The sequence below is a fragment of the Lepus europaeus genome, chromosome 4 (genome assembly GCF_033115175.1).
Source record: "Lepus europaeus isolate LE1 chromosome 4, mLepTim1.pri, whole genome shotgun sequence".
Classification (NCBI taxonomy): domain Eukaryota; kingdom Metazoa; phylum Chordata; class Mammalia; order Lagomorpha; family Leporidae; genus Lepus; species Lepus europaeus.
Window position 1 is genome coordinate 91,671,121 of NC_084830.1, and position 14,534 is coordinate 91,685,654.

At 41.1% G+C, this 14,534-nt stretch overlaps 1 protein-coding gene across 4 annotated transcripts in view; it reads left to right on the forward strand.

Annotated features, from left to right (window-relative positions):
• The window catches only part of RB1CC1 (RB1 inducible coiled-coil 1), a 92,745-nt gene that overhangs the window by 19,588 nt on the left and 58,623 nt on the right, over positions 1 to 14,534 (forward strand). For 3 of the 4 annotated variants that reach the window (XM_062188499.1, XM_062188502.1, XM_062188500.1), the window contains exons 2-3: positions 12,196 to 12,308; positions 13,225 to 13,346. In XM_062188499.1, coding sequence (XP_062044483.1) covers positions 13,276 to 13,346 — 71 coding nt within the window. In that variant the 5' untranslated portion in view covers positions 12,196 to 12,308; positions 13,225 to 13,275. Of the gene's footprint in view, positions 1 to 3,580; positions 3,599 to 12,195; positions 12,309 to 13,224; positions 13,347 to 14,534 lie in introns of those variants that run through there. The other variant, XM_062188501.1, reaches the window with a different exon arrangement.

Consider the following 14,534-nt stretch of genomic DNA (forward strand, 5'->3'; position numbering starts at 1 on the left):
CTAAAAAAAATCCTTAGTAAAGCTCACAGAACCAAAGGAAGCACACTATACTTAGAAGTACTATATAGCAAAAGATGAAAATTAAAATCAGGCAAAGGAAGATACACAGAGAGCAAGATCTGGAAGGGCTCCAAATGCAGAGCGTCTGACCTTTGTCTTCTGTGGAGTCAAACAGCATTTACCTCCCCTTAGCCACCATGTGCTAACATGTACAGAGTGTTCCTAGCTAAGAAAGTTTTTGGTGCCCAGTGTTTTTTATTGAGGCTCGATCACATATTGTCTGGGTGGCTGATCTTTAGACTTCAGCCAATCCTGAAGGTCAGACTAATGTCTTTGATGTCCATTTACGTTGGACAGCAGAACTGCTATTGTGGGTCTTCAAACTCCCAGGCAAATTAAGGTAATCCTATCAGGCTGGATATTCCAGGGGCTTCAGAATCACCTCCCAGTAGCCAGAAGGCATAGATTAGACCTGTAACTGGGTAAGGTCAGTTCTTCACTATATTGGGTACAGTGGGGACTGAGAGCTTTAGGGTTGTCACTCCTGTTCTACCCTCTCCCAGTAGAGCTGTGGAAAAATGGAAAGAGAAAAATTCCTTGTTTATAATAGTATTTCCAAAGTAGTTTTTCATGAGCACATACTTATTTGAAAAGCAGAGTTATATATAGAGAGAGATGTAGAGAGAAATAGAGACAGGGCTGGTGCATTTCCTAAATGGCTACAATATTTTAGCAACCTAGAACTCCATCCAAATATCCCACATGAGTGGCAGAGGCCCAAACACTTGGGTCATCTTTTGCTGCTTTCCCCTGGACATTAGAAGGTAGCTGGATTGGAGCAGCTGGGACTCAAACTGGCACACATATGGGATGCTGGTATTGGGGGTGGCAGCTTAACCCACTGTGCCACAACACTGGCTTCCAGTTTTACTTATTTTATACATTTTATCCCTTTTTTTTTCTTTGGCTGAAAATCTTGAAATCTTTGGTTGAACTTGCTTGTTTGATAGGTGAAAAATGCTGTCTTCTACTTCATGTATTTGACAGAGCAGGTTTCAGATGTTTTTAATATTTGTTAGCCAAATTTGAATTACCTACTCAAGCCTCTGGTCTGCTTATTTTGAATCTTTAGTGGGTTTTTAACAATTTTTGGGATGGGGCCAGCGCTGTGGCTCACTAGGTTAATCCTCCACCTGTGGCGCCGGCATCCCATATGGGCACTGGGTTCTAGTCTCAGTTGCTCCTCTTCCAGTCCAGTTCTCTGCTGTGGCCCGGAAAGGCAGTGGAGGATGGCCCAAGTCCTTGGGCCCTGCACCTGCATGGGAGACCAGGGAGAAGCACCTGGCTCCTGGCTTTGGATTGGCGCAGCACCGGCCGTAGCGGCTATTTGGGGGGATGAACCAATGGAAGGAAGACCTTTCTCTCGGTCTCTCTCTCACTGTCTGTCCAATAAAAAAAAAAAAAAATTAAAAAATGAAAACAATTTATGGGAATTTTTTTTTTAAAGATTTATTTTATTTATTTGACAGGTAGAGTTACAGAGAGAGGTAGAGACAGAGAGGGAGGTCCTCCATCTGCTGGTTCACTACCCAGATGGCTGCAACGGCTGGAGCTGTGCCGATCCAAAGGCAGGAGCCAGGAGCCTCTTCCGGGTCTCCCATGCAGGTCTAGGAGCCTAAGGATTTGGGCCATCCTCCACTGCTATCCCAGGCCATAGCAGAGAGCTGGATGAGAAGTGGAGCAGCCAGGACTCGAGCCAGTGCCCATATGGGATGCTGGGGCTTCAGACCAGGGTGTTAACCCGCTGAGCCACAGCGCCGGCCCCGGGAATTCTTTTAAAGATTTACTTATGTAGTAGAAATGGAAAGTGATAGAAAGGGAAAGACAATGAGGTATATTCCATTTGGTTGTTGACACCCCAGATGGCTGCAGTAGGCAGAGATGGACCAAATTGAAACCAGGAAACTGAAACTCCATTTGGGTCTTCTGTGTGAGTGACAAGCGCTGAAGTGAGTGACAAGCGCTGAAGTGCTTGGTCCATCTTCCTGCTGCCTCCCTAGGTGTTATCAGTACGAAGCTGGATTGCAAGTAGTGCAGTCAGTACTCGATCCCACAAAAGAACTTGAACCAGTGCTCTGATAGGGGATACTGGCGTCAGAAGCAGAGGCTTAACCTGCTGCACCATGAGGCAGGCTCCCGGAACACTTTTAAAGGCTAAAAATGCTAATAGTAATCCTTTAGACCCCTCTTGTACTGTCATATTTTACCAGTTTTGTGGAGGAAGTAGTCACATCTTTGGATATTCAAAAGTAATGATGAGGCTAGGTGATGTAAATAGCTTATTTCTTTGATTCTCACCTTTTCCCTTCCACTTTAAGTCAAAGAAGACGTCATTTCTATAGTCAGTCCTTGATCAGTCTGTGGTCTATTAGAAAGAAAACTGGGAAATTGGGCGTTTCCTGAGTGACTTCTGTTATTTCCATCACTCCCATATGGTGTTACTGTTGCAAATTGTGTGAGTTTTCTAGGAGGCTTCAGTCCTTGAGAATTAGGTGCCTGGTAGTAGCTGAGCAACTCTCACTGATAGGTACAATTGATAAAGCTTTAGAGCAGAATTCTCAAACTTTTTCTTCGAAGTACCAGTGGCTACCTATTTTAGACTTTGGTAATAGGAGAAATTGAGGCTGTGATGAAGGTTCTTAAATAACAAGAGAGAAAACTCTTTGTCAGGACCAGTTTATCCAGTACAGGGTATCCAGTGGTAGCGGGCATGCTTTGTGCCTTGGTGCCATCAGTTGGATACTTGCCCTGGTTTTAGATGGATTACCTGTGGGGGATGGGCCTGGCAGCCTGGGAGTGGATGCCACAATCATTTTACTTTTAAGAGATTCACAGGTCCTGAATCACTCTTCTCATCTTCCTGAAAGCTGAGTGGAAGGCCACATGGTCTGTTTGGGCTCCCACTCCAGGGCTGAGATTGTATTCTTCTCTGCCCTGCACTTGTTCAGCAGTGGCAGCAACTGTGTATATATGGCTCCAGTGTATGCCCTAGGCAGCAGGAGGCAGCTCTGGTAGGGAATAGGTAAGGGTGCAAAGGTGAGGCCCCTGTTAATGTTTTTTACCTTGAGCTTTGGTTCTTCTGTGTACATTTCTTTTATCTATGAAATTTTCAGTGTACACATTCCCAGAGTAACTCATACTGCCAGCCTGCCCAGGTGTGGAATTTCTAGTCTTTGCTGCATGCCGTGAATTGTCTTTTAATTTGTGGACCAAGGAAATCTTGTTATCCCAAGACCTAAAATGGTCATATAAAGTGGTGAAATTAGTGGGAGGACAAAAAGTGTTGAGATTTCTAAAGGGTTTGCAAAATTCCAGATAATAGAATTAGTTCTTATTACATGCATTTTCATGTAAGGGATTTTATTGTTCAATAGTATGATAATGTTCTTTTTTCCATATTGATCCATTCAGTACAACTCTGGTTGTACTACTTTCTTGCTGTGTGGCTTTGGGAAATAACTGAACTTTGAGCAATCAATCAGTGGAAGCTGTTGCTGTGCTGACAATATCATTATCTTTAAAGGAAATCCAATGAAATGTAAGTGTATACTTTGAATTTTGTTTTTATTTAAAAATGAGTGCTTTTTTGTGAGAATATGTATATTTTATGCCCCCCCTCCCCCCCAAAAAAAACTTTCATTTAAGGAACACAAACTTCATGCATTTCACAAAGTACAACTCTAGGAATATAGTGATTCTTCCACACCATACCTGCCCTCCACCCACTATCTCACTCCACCTCCTCCCACTTCTCCAAAGTCCCATTCTTCACCAAGATCCATTTTTGATTAACTTTATATACAGAAGACCAACTCTATACTAAATAGAGTTCAACAATTTGCACGAAAACAACAACAAAACTGTTCCTCAACGGTCTAGACCAGGGCTGTTCGAAGTCATTGCCTCTTGAAGTCAGTTTCTCCCCCCTGCTTTTTTTTTTTTTTTTTTTTTTTTTTAGAAACTTAATTAACTTTACAGAAGCACCAAGAATATGTCTTTTGTAAGCACTTAGACATAATTATAGTACAACTCTGAGGACAGAGGTCTTGCATGGGAAGTTAGTGCACAATGACTCTTATTGTTGATTTAACAATTAACACTCTTATGTATGTCATCAGTGATCACCTGAAGCTCTTGACATGAGCTGCCTAGGCTATAGAATCCTTTTGAATCCACAAACTCCATCAGTGTTTAGACAAGGCCGTAAGCAAAGTAGAAGTTCTCTCCTCCCTTCAGAGAAAAGTACCACTTCCTTTGACAGCTTCTTTCCACTGGGGTCTCATCCACTGAAGTCCTTCATGTAAGACACTTTTGGCCACAGTGTCTTGGTTTTTCATGCCTGAAATGCTTTTGTGGGCTTTTCAGCCAAACCAGAATGCCCTAAGGACTGATTCTGAGGTCAGAGTGCTATTTAAAATGATTGTCATTCTATGAGTCTGCTGTGTGGACTGCTTCCCATGCTGGATCTCCTTTTTAATTCTATTATTATTACCAGACACTCAGTCCAATCCATATGATCACTTTAACACTTAAGGTAGTATTTTTACCACCCAGCCTAAGGGGATTTGGGGCTCCCATGGCAAGTTTTTTAAACTGTACTCTGTCTTCTATCCACTGGTTCACTCCTTAAATGACTGCAATGGCTGGAGCTGGGCCATTCGGAAGCCAGGAGCCTGGAGCTTCTTCAGGGTCTCCCATGTGGGCGCAGGGGCCCAAGCACTTGGGCCATCTTCTACTGCTTTCCCAAGTCATAGCAGAGAGCTGGATCAGAAGTGGAGCAGTCGGGACTCGAACTGGCACCCATATGGGATGCCAACACTTCAGGCATCAGCTTTACCTGCTATGCCACAGTGCAGGCCCCAATTGGTGCTGTTCATATTGAGTGAATCTGTGTTCTAGCTCCTAGAATTTTTATTTGCTAAGACTCTTCCTTAAGGCAAATTGAATAACTTCTAAATTTGTATCCTACCTGCAAATGGAAACAGTAATAATATTAACATCTTACACATTTGAAAAATGAAGTGATACATATAAAACTTCTTAATTTAATGAGTGGCATGTAATGAATTCACTCATTATATGTTAGCAATCATTTTTATTTATCTTAAGTAGCATATGTGGAATAAAAAAAGAAAATTTGTGGCCATAAAAGCCACAAACCTGACTTTTTTTTTTTTTTTTTTTTTTTTTTTTTTTAAAAGACTACAAGTGCTATTGACCCATGTGGAAATGATGCCTTGTCTTACTGTGCCGATTTTTTTCTGTTCTATTCTTGGGTAGGCCTTTGATGTAGCTGAGTGTTAATGAGATGTAGAGGCTGATTCAAAAGGAGGCCTCTGATTAGTGTTGCCGGTCTTATAGCTATTAAAAATGATTGAAAACATGAGATACCATATTTAAATAGGTAAGGAGTAGCTTCATATCACTTAGGAGCAAATGATGAATACCTGGCACTTGTTTATACAAAATCTGATTGAATTCATTTGAGTACTTGTCTTAGATATTAAGTTGGGTGATTATAACCTTCTGTAAGTCTTTGTAAATTTCAAAGAGAGGGAGAGACACAGAGAGGTCTTCTATCTGCTGGTTCACTCCCCCAGTTGTTGCAATAGCCAAGACTGAACTAGGCTGAAGCTGTGAGTTTCATATGGGTCTCTCATAGATGGCAGGGGCCCAAGTACTTGGACCTTGTTTTGCTGCTTTTCCCAAGCCATTCACAGGGAGCTGAACTGGAAGAGCAGCCGGGACACACACAAACAGGCACCCACATGGGATACTGGTATTGTAGGTGTCAGCTTTACCTGCACTGCCACAGTACCAGCCCCAAGCTTTGCTTACTCTTTCTGTATCTATCTATCTATGAAACTGATGACGTTATCCTTTTTTCTAGTATTGAGGTTTGTAGTAGTCTCAGGACTGTATTTATTTGCTCACTGGTACTTTCCATGTCTAGTGTAGTACCTGGAACATAGTAAACAACCTAGAAATGAATAATGTTTAATAATCAAAGATGACATGTAATTATAAAAGCTTGAAATATTGACAAGCATTTAAAATTAGGATGCTGGCACGGATATACTGACCTTGTTGACGGGGTACATTTCTTGTGTATAAATTGATAAAAGAAGCAATTATTGCATATTCTAAAGGCCTTGAAATATTTAAATGTTTAATCTAACAGTTTTACTTTAGTACTTGTTTTTTAAAGATTTTATTTATTTGAGAGGTAGAGTTATATAGAGAGAGGGAGAGACAGAGAGTAAGGTCTTCCATCTGTTGGTTCAGTCCCCAAATGGCTGCAGTGGCTGCAGCTGGGCTGATCTAAAGCCAAAAGCCAGGAGCTTCTTCCCGATCTTCTACTGCTTTCCCAGGCCATAGCAGAGAGCCAGATCAGAGGAGGAGCAGCTGGGACATGAACCGGCGCCCATATAGAATGCCGACGCTGTAGGTGGAGGCTTAGCCTGCTATGCCACAACCCCAACCCCTGTCTTATCGAACTGTTACTGTACAGAAGAAAAAAAAATATGTCTGTGAGATTGAAAAATCCTGGGAGATAGTAAGTTAATTATGATGAATTTACAAGTTATAATATTTTTAGACAATATTGATAAGTATGAAGCATTTGTAATAATATGGAAAAGTGCTTAAAGTTAATGAAAAGTATATGAGCCAGGATACACTTCATAATGCTGTTATGAAACCCTCAATTTTAGCAATATAACAATTTTTTTCTTTGTTTTACTTGTAATTTTCTACTGGAGTTGGCAGAGGACTTTGCCTACTGTTAGGAAGTTTTCTTTGTTACTGGAATATTCTGTTTCTCTGCTTTACTCTATTGGTTTCCTAATTGTTTTCTCTCATTCATTAAAATATTTGATACTACTAATCTATAGTATAACAAGACATATTTTAATCTATGTTAGGTAGGTAGAACTGTAGTATCTATTTAGTTGGGCTGAACAATGAGGGCAGTGTTTATCAGGTGTCTGCATCACCCATCATTGGTAGTGATTGGGGGAATATATTGAACCGAAGTCTTACTATTGTCATGTAAATAATGATATTGGAAAACCTAGAGATTTCCCTTAAAGAACAAGTTGAAGAAATCCTGGGTTTGATCTCAAACGTGGTACTTGCTAGGAGTCTGCCCAATGATATAGAAAATCAAAGATTTTTTTGTTTGAAAGGCAAAGTGACAGAGGGATACACATACATACCACACACACATACACATACACACATATCTTCCATCTCCTGGTTCATGCCCAAATGCCCCAAACAGCCAGCACTGGGCAAGTCGGAAACGAGGAGCTAGGAACTCCACCCAGGTTTCCCACATGGGTGGCAAGGACACAAGGACTTGGGCCATCATCTGCTGCCTTCCCAGACACATTAGCAGGGAGATGGTTAAGAAGCTGAGTAGCCGAGACTCAGAACCAGTACTACAATATGAGAGGTCAGTGTCACAAGCTGTGCACTGTGCCACAATGCTGGCCCATTTGTTTTCTTCCTGAGGAAAGCATAGTTCTAGCTTTAAAAAATGTTTATTCATTAATTTTAAATATTTGTTTATTTGAAAGTCAGGGTTAAACAGAGAGAGGAGAGGCAAAGAGAGGTCTTCCATCTGCTGGTTCACTCTCCAGTTGGCCGCAATGGCCCAAGCGGTGCCGACCCATCCGAAGGCAGGAGCCAGGAGCCTCCTCAGGGTCTTTCCACGCAGGTGCAGGGGCCCAAAGACTTGGGCCATCGTCTGCTACTTTCCTAGGTCATAGCAGAGTGCTGGATCGGAAGCGAAGCAGCCAGGACTTAAACCAGTGCCCATATGGGATGCTGGCACTATAGGCGATGGCTTTACCCACTACACCACAGTGCTGGCCTCAGAATCTGTTTATTTAGTAGAGATGAGGACAGTGTATGCAAGCATAAAAGAACATGTAGAGTACATAGCGCAGCTAATAAAGTAATTGGTCCCATTTGATTGCATCAGTGAGATAAAATGTGTAGAGCAAGAGGAAGGGATCATAGCATCAAGAGAATTCATCCTCTGATTAAGAGAATTGGGAGAACCGCCCTTATAAATTATCACAGATTTTATCAACCTGCTTTGTAGAGGAATTTAATCAATGTGATATTTGGGAGGGAAAAGTTGGGGTGGCAGAAGGATGAGGGTAGGAAGTTGTGGTGGAGAGAAAGAGGCTATATTTATATTTGCTTTGTAGCAGGATTAGTATACCGAGAGAAGACACCAAGGCCTTTTAACAGGAAGTAGTATTCCCAGTTGGAATTTCTTATCCAAAATCTTAAACCCCGAACAAAGAAGGGTTTTTCCTTATATATGGTTTTAGCCCCTTATATGGTTTACATGTATACATTTGGTTGGATATTCTAACCTTACATGGTGGCCACTGGATTGATAACAATATTGTGCGTGGGAACCTAGTTAGCTGAATATTTTAAACACAAATACTGAGCAGTCTGCTGTCTGGCAAGGGTTAACATCATTGACATGTACTAACAAGCAGAACCTGAAATGGTTACATATAAGCAGATAGTAACCAAAGTTGAAGCATTCATAGGCAAGCAGATAACAACTACATTTCATTCCCAAGTAAGATGGCTCCCTTGTTCTTTTTCTGACCTTGGAAAGATTACTACCACTGCTTTAATCATAATGAGAAACAAGTCTAATTAAAAAGACAAAGGCCTCTGCCACATGCTGGCTTGAATATTGTTATAGTGTGTAAAGGCATGAAATGGTATAGAGTTGGAGTGCCTGAATTTGAAGTTTCACGCATTAAGCTGTGGCATTTAACTCCTGAATTATTTGCTTACCCGCAAAGTGACGATCGCAATAATATCTGCTTTAAAGAATTAAAACAACAATTTTTGAAAAGATTTATTTATTTGAAAGGTGGAGATAAAGTGGTGGTGAGGGAGAGTATGAATATCTTGCATCCTCTGGTTCACTCCCCAAATGGCCACAGTGGCTGGGGTTGGGCCAGGCCAAAGCCAGGAGCCTCTTCAGATCTCCCATATGGGTATAGGTTTCCAAGCACCTGGGCCATGGTCTGGTGCTTTCCCAGAAGCATTAGCAGGGAGCTGGATTGGAAGTGAAGCAACCTGGACTCAAACCAGCACTCACATGGGATGCTGACACTGAGGTGGAGGCTTAACTTTCCATGCCACAACACTGGCCCCTCAAACAAAATTTTAAGACCAACTTTTATATATCTATTTTAAAGAAAGTGAAAGAGAGATAGACAACGCTCATCTGTTTTTAACTACAAATTAACTGCAATTTATGGGACTGGGTCAGGTAAAAAGCTGGGAGCTGGGAACTCAGTCCACGTATCCCATGCACTTGGGCCATTTCCTGCTGCGTTCCAGGGTATGAATTATTAAAAAGCTGGCATTTGTTAGCAAAACCAGGAACTGAACCCAGGCACTCCAGAAGTGGGATATAGCTAGGCATCAGCTGGCAATTTAACTTCTGCATCAAATGCTTGCCCCTTATGGATTCTATGAGACTCTAACGAGCATTTCATTTAATGAAACATTTAGAATAGTTTCTTGGGATATAGTAAATTCTCAAAAAATTGTGATTGAATTTCTTTTTTTTAAAAAAGACTATTCATTTATATATTTATTTGAAAGAGAGAGAAGGAGAGGCAGAGACAGAGAGAAGGGAGGTCTTCCATCATCTACTGGTTCACTCCCCAATAGGCTGCAACGACTGGTGGTGTGCCAGGAGCCTGGAGCTTTTTCCAGGTCTCCTACGTGGGTGCAGGGGCCCAAGGACTTGGGCCATCTTCTACTGCTTTCCCAGGGCATAGCAGAGAGCTGGATCGGAAGTGGAATAGCTGGAACTCGAACTGGCCCCTGTATGGGATGCCGGCACTGCAGCTTTACCCGCTACGCCACAGCACTGGCCCTGTAATCTTGAATTTCAAGCAGAACAACTGGGTCATCCTACCATTTAGAAGATATCTTTGGAGGAATGCAGAGGATGGTATAGCAGAAATTGAGGAAATATGAGCAGGTTGAGAAGCTTTGTAGATGAAGAACAGTGAAGGTAGTAGCAATTTGAATAGGGATGGATGGTCAATAAATAAGTTACCGATTTCTTGATGTTTATCTGCTGAGAGGGTTAGAATAGCACGTGTGAGATGGAATGTAGAATCCATCATCAAAGATGATGATGAAAAGCAAGGTGGTTTAGGGGGCAGAGAAGATAAGGAGTTCAGTTTTAGGAACAGTAATATTGAAGATCAGCACAGAGGAAATAAATTTGGATCTGTTATGTTTGAGAAGGGTTGGATTGATAATTCAGGAGAGAGTTGATCTAGATGTAGGAGTCAGTAGTTAAGAGGAATATTGTAGCCTTAGAAGTTGGTGAGCTTTTCTGTGCTAAGGTGAGTAAGGAGAGCTAAGATTCCAGGCAGACATTGTAGAGGTGACTTATTTGCCAGGGACCATGCTACCACGTAAAAGTTTTTTATCAGATTCTCTGACACTTCAATGATGTGGTTGTATTGTATCATCAATTGCTTAATAAGAAATTACTATTAACTTGGCTGTTTGAAACTTAAATATATTTCAAAGATTGTGGACATGTCTTAGCTGAGTCCCTTGCTAAAAGATTTCTCTACAACTATATGGTCAAGGTGTTGGCAGGGCCTGCTGTCATGTCTGAGGCTCAACCAGGAAAGAATCTGCTTCCAGTGTCACGTAATTATGTTGAAATTTAGTTCCTTAAGGATTATGAGACTGAGGCCACCACTGAGTCAGCTTCTTGCTGACTGTTGGCCCTTACCATATGGCTGTTTACTGCCTCAAAGCTGGTAAGGCAGAGTTAGCTGTTAAGATACTAGTTACAATTTTGAGTATCAGTCATATATATAATATTCACTTTGCCATATTTTATTAGTTAGAAGTAGATTACAGGGGCCGGTGCCGCGGCTCAATAGGCTAATCCTCCGCCTTGCGGCACCGGCACACCGGGTTCTACTCCCGGTCGCGGCACTGGATTCTGTCCCGGTTGCCCCTCTTCCAGGCCAGCTCTCTGCTGTGGCCCGGGAGTGCAGTGGAGGATGGCCCAAGTCCTTGGGCCCTGCACCTGCATGGGAGACCAGGAGAAGCACCTGGCTCCTGGCTTCGGATCAGTGCGATGCACCAGCTGCAGTGCGGCGGCCATTGGAGGGTGAACCAATGGCAAAAGGAAGACCTTTCTCTCTGTCTCTCTCTCTCACTGTCCACTCTGCCTGTCAAAAAATAAAAAAAAAATAAATAAATAAATAAAAAAAGAAGTAGATTACAGGGCCAGCACTGTGGCGCAGCGAGTTAACGCCCTGACCTGAAGCATCGGCATCCCGTATGGGCAGCGGTTCTAGTCCCTGCTGCTCCACTTCCCATCCAGCTCTCTGCTATGGCCTGGGAAAGCAGTAGAAGATGGCCCAAGTCCTTGGGCCCCTGTACCCGCGTGGGAGACCTGGAAGAAGCTCCGGGCTCCTGGCTTTGGATCAGCTCAGCTCTGGTCGTTGCAGTCATTTGGGGAGTGAACTAGTGGAATGGAAGACTCTCTCTCTGGCTCTACCTCTCTGTATCTCTGTCTTTCAAATAAAATAAAATAATTCTTTAAAAAAATAGAGAGAGAAGTACAGGCCCTGTTTACAGGTTGGAAGGAAGGAATTCCAATAGAGTGGAGATACCAGGAAATGAAGGTGGCACAGATAATTAGCGTTATCTTAGAGATTTTCTGCTACAATTAGTACTTTTATTCCTATTTACAAAAGAGGAAATTGAAACAAGTAATGTACTTGTTCAAGGTCATCAAGTTGTCGTTAATGGGGCTGGATCCAAAGATAGGATGACTGACTCTATATCCTGGGTTCCTCTTATATTTTCAGGACTATGAAATGATTGTAGAAACAGGAGTTCATTGGTGACTTTTGTTTGAAGTCTTAATGGAGTCAAGGGGTCAAAGTCATGTAGATGTGGTTTCAGTGGATACCTACGTAGCAAAAGGACTGAGATTGCTCTCATAGATGGTAATTTCAGAACAGAATAGTGACTATATATCATTGTTACTTATTGACTTGCTTATTCTATAGTCATCCAGAATTTTTTGTTTTACAGTTCTCTTAGCTTAACCAGTAAGACCATCCAGTTGCCAACACCAAGCAAAGCAAACATAAGCCAGTTTTAATCAGCTGTTTAAGGAAAAGTAGTCCCTGTTACAGTGCCTGACGGTAAGTCACAGGTCTTCTCTTTATGTGTTTTCATCAAATGCACTTAAAATAATTTTGGAAGTCTTAAATTTAAGGCCTTCCTTGCTTTTTCCTTCCTTCTTTGTTGATCATTTCCTTCTTTGTTGATTGTTTCACTATAAGGAAAAAGCATAAAACAAGTGTTACTTCTAGTTCCTGGAAACTTATTTGTTGTTGTCTTTTAACCATTTTTGTTAATGAGTTGTTGGGATTTTGATCTCCAGTTTTAAAAAAGTAACCAGATCTTAAATTTTGTGGGTTTATATGTTTTAGTTTTATAAATGAGGAAGCTTTATTTAATAGTTAAGGTTTATAATGGAGAAGTTAATGGTAGAGTTATGTTAAATATTCTGATTTCTAGAACCTCAGTTCTTTCTGTTGCACAAGGTGGTAGAGGACCAGAGTTTTCTTGATCAGTATAGAGGTGCGACACACAAAAATATGCAAGTAGGGGAAGGAATTGTGATTTGTTTCCCCTAATTAGTAAATAGTGGCTACTGTTGCTATTACTAAATTTGTCCCTGTGATTAGTCTTTTTTATTATATTAAAGAAATTGGGAAAGAACTTTTGGGGATTAGATGTATTATCAAATATTTTATTTTCTGATAAAATATTCTTAATACAGAAAACTGTGGAATATACTTATGAAGTTTTGTTCTCACTAGTGGACTCTGTCCTGAAAACTAGTTATTTTTTCAATAGTAGAACTTTGCTGCTTTTGTTTTTTAATTAATTTCTTATTACTTACTCTTTTTTAGTATTGAATTGACCAAATAGATATTAAAATTCGTTTTTTTCTTGTTTAAATAATATATAGTAAGTGTGTGTTGTGTCTTAATGATGAAAGTCTTTGCACATTTGTTTGTAAAATTGATGAATTTTCTTGGCTTCCTTTAGTAACCATATCAGAGGGTGAGGTATTATCTCACAGAATCCGGAGAAATCATCATGAAGTTATATGTATTTCTGGTTAACACTGGAACTACTCTAACATTTGACACTGAACTTACAGTGCAAACGTGAGTTGTTTTACATTTATTCCCATCAGTTTTGTGTTTTGTGTGTTTGCAAAAAAAAATATATTTAGATTTTGAGAGAAGACTCCATGTGTGGCCTGGTTGACATTCTATACCTTGACATTTGACATTTAGAGTTGTATGTGAAATGTTAAAATTACATTAAGTTGTGCTTTGTTTGCATGAATATATTATTTACAATAAACCTACCTCAAAACAAACTGGTTTCATGCTGACACTGTCATTTTAAGTACTCACAGCTACTTGTTATTCCGAGTTTTTTAGGACATTGTTAAGAAATTTTGCTGTGAAGCAATGTGTCAAAAACCATATTTACTTTTTGGCAATTTGTTTTTATTCCTTTACATGAATGAAGGTTTTGTTTTGAAAGCAAAATAAGTTTAGTAATTTTAGCTAAATTATTAGGATTCATATGCCTAATCATTCTCATTATTTACAGGGATTTCAAATATTTGGCCAAGGAATGTTCTCTCTTTTTTTTTAAGTTTTATTTTTTATTTATTTGAAAGAGTTAGAGAGACAGAGAGAGAGGGAGGGAGAGAGACCTTCCATCTGCTGGTTCACTTCCCAAATGACTGGGGATAAACCAGGCCAAAGCTAGGAGCACAAAACTTCTATCTGGTCTTCCATGTGGGTACAGGGACCCAAGGACTTGGCCATCTTCTACTGCTTTTCCAAGCCCATTCAGGGATCTGGATCAGAAGTGAAGCAGCTGAGTCTCTGGCCCCAGCGTAGGATGCTTGGTTCACAGGCAGAGGCTTAATCTGTGGCAGAACACCGGCCTCGGAATGGTCTCTCTCTTTTTAAAAGATTTATTATTTATTTGAAAGGCAGAGTCACAGAGAGGAAGAGGAAGAGGCAGAGAGCAAGAGAGGTCTTCCATAATCTGGTGGACTCCCCAGATGGCTGCAGCTGCCGGAGCCGCACTGATCCAAAGGCAGGAGCCAGGAGCTTTTTGTGGGCTTCCCACACAGGTGCAGGGGCCTAAGCACTTGGGCCATCTTCCACTGCTTTCCAGGCCATAGCAGAGAGCTGGATTGGAAGTGGAGCAACTGGGACTCGAACCGGCACCCATATGGGATGCTGTCATTGCAAGTAGCGACCTTACCTGCTATGCCACAGCACCAGCCCCCAGAATGTTTTCTTTAAAAAATTTTTATTTTCCTCAAA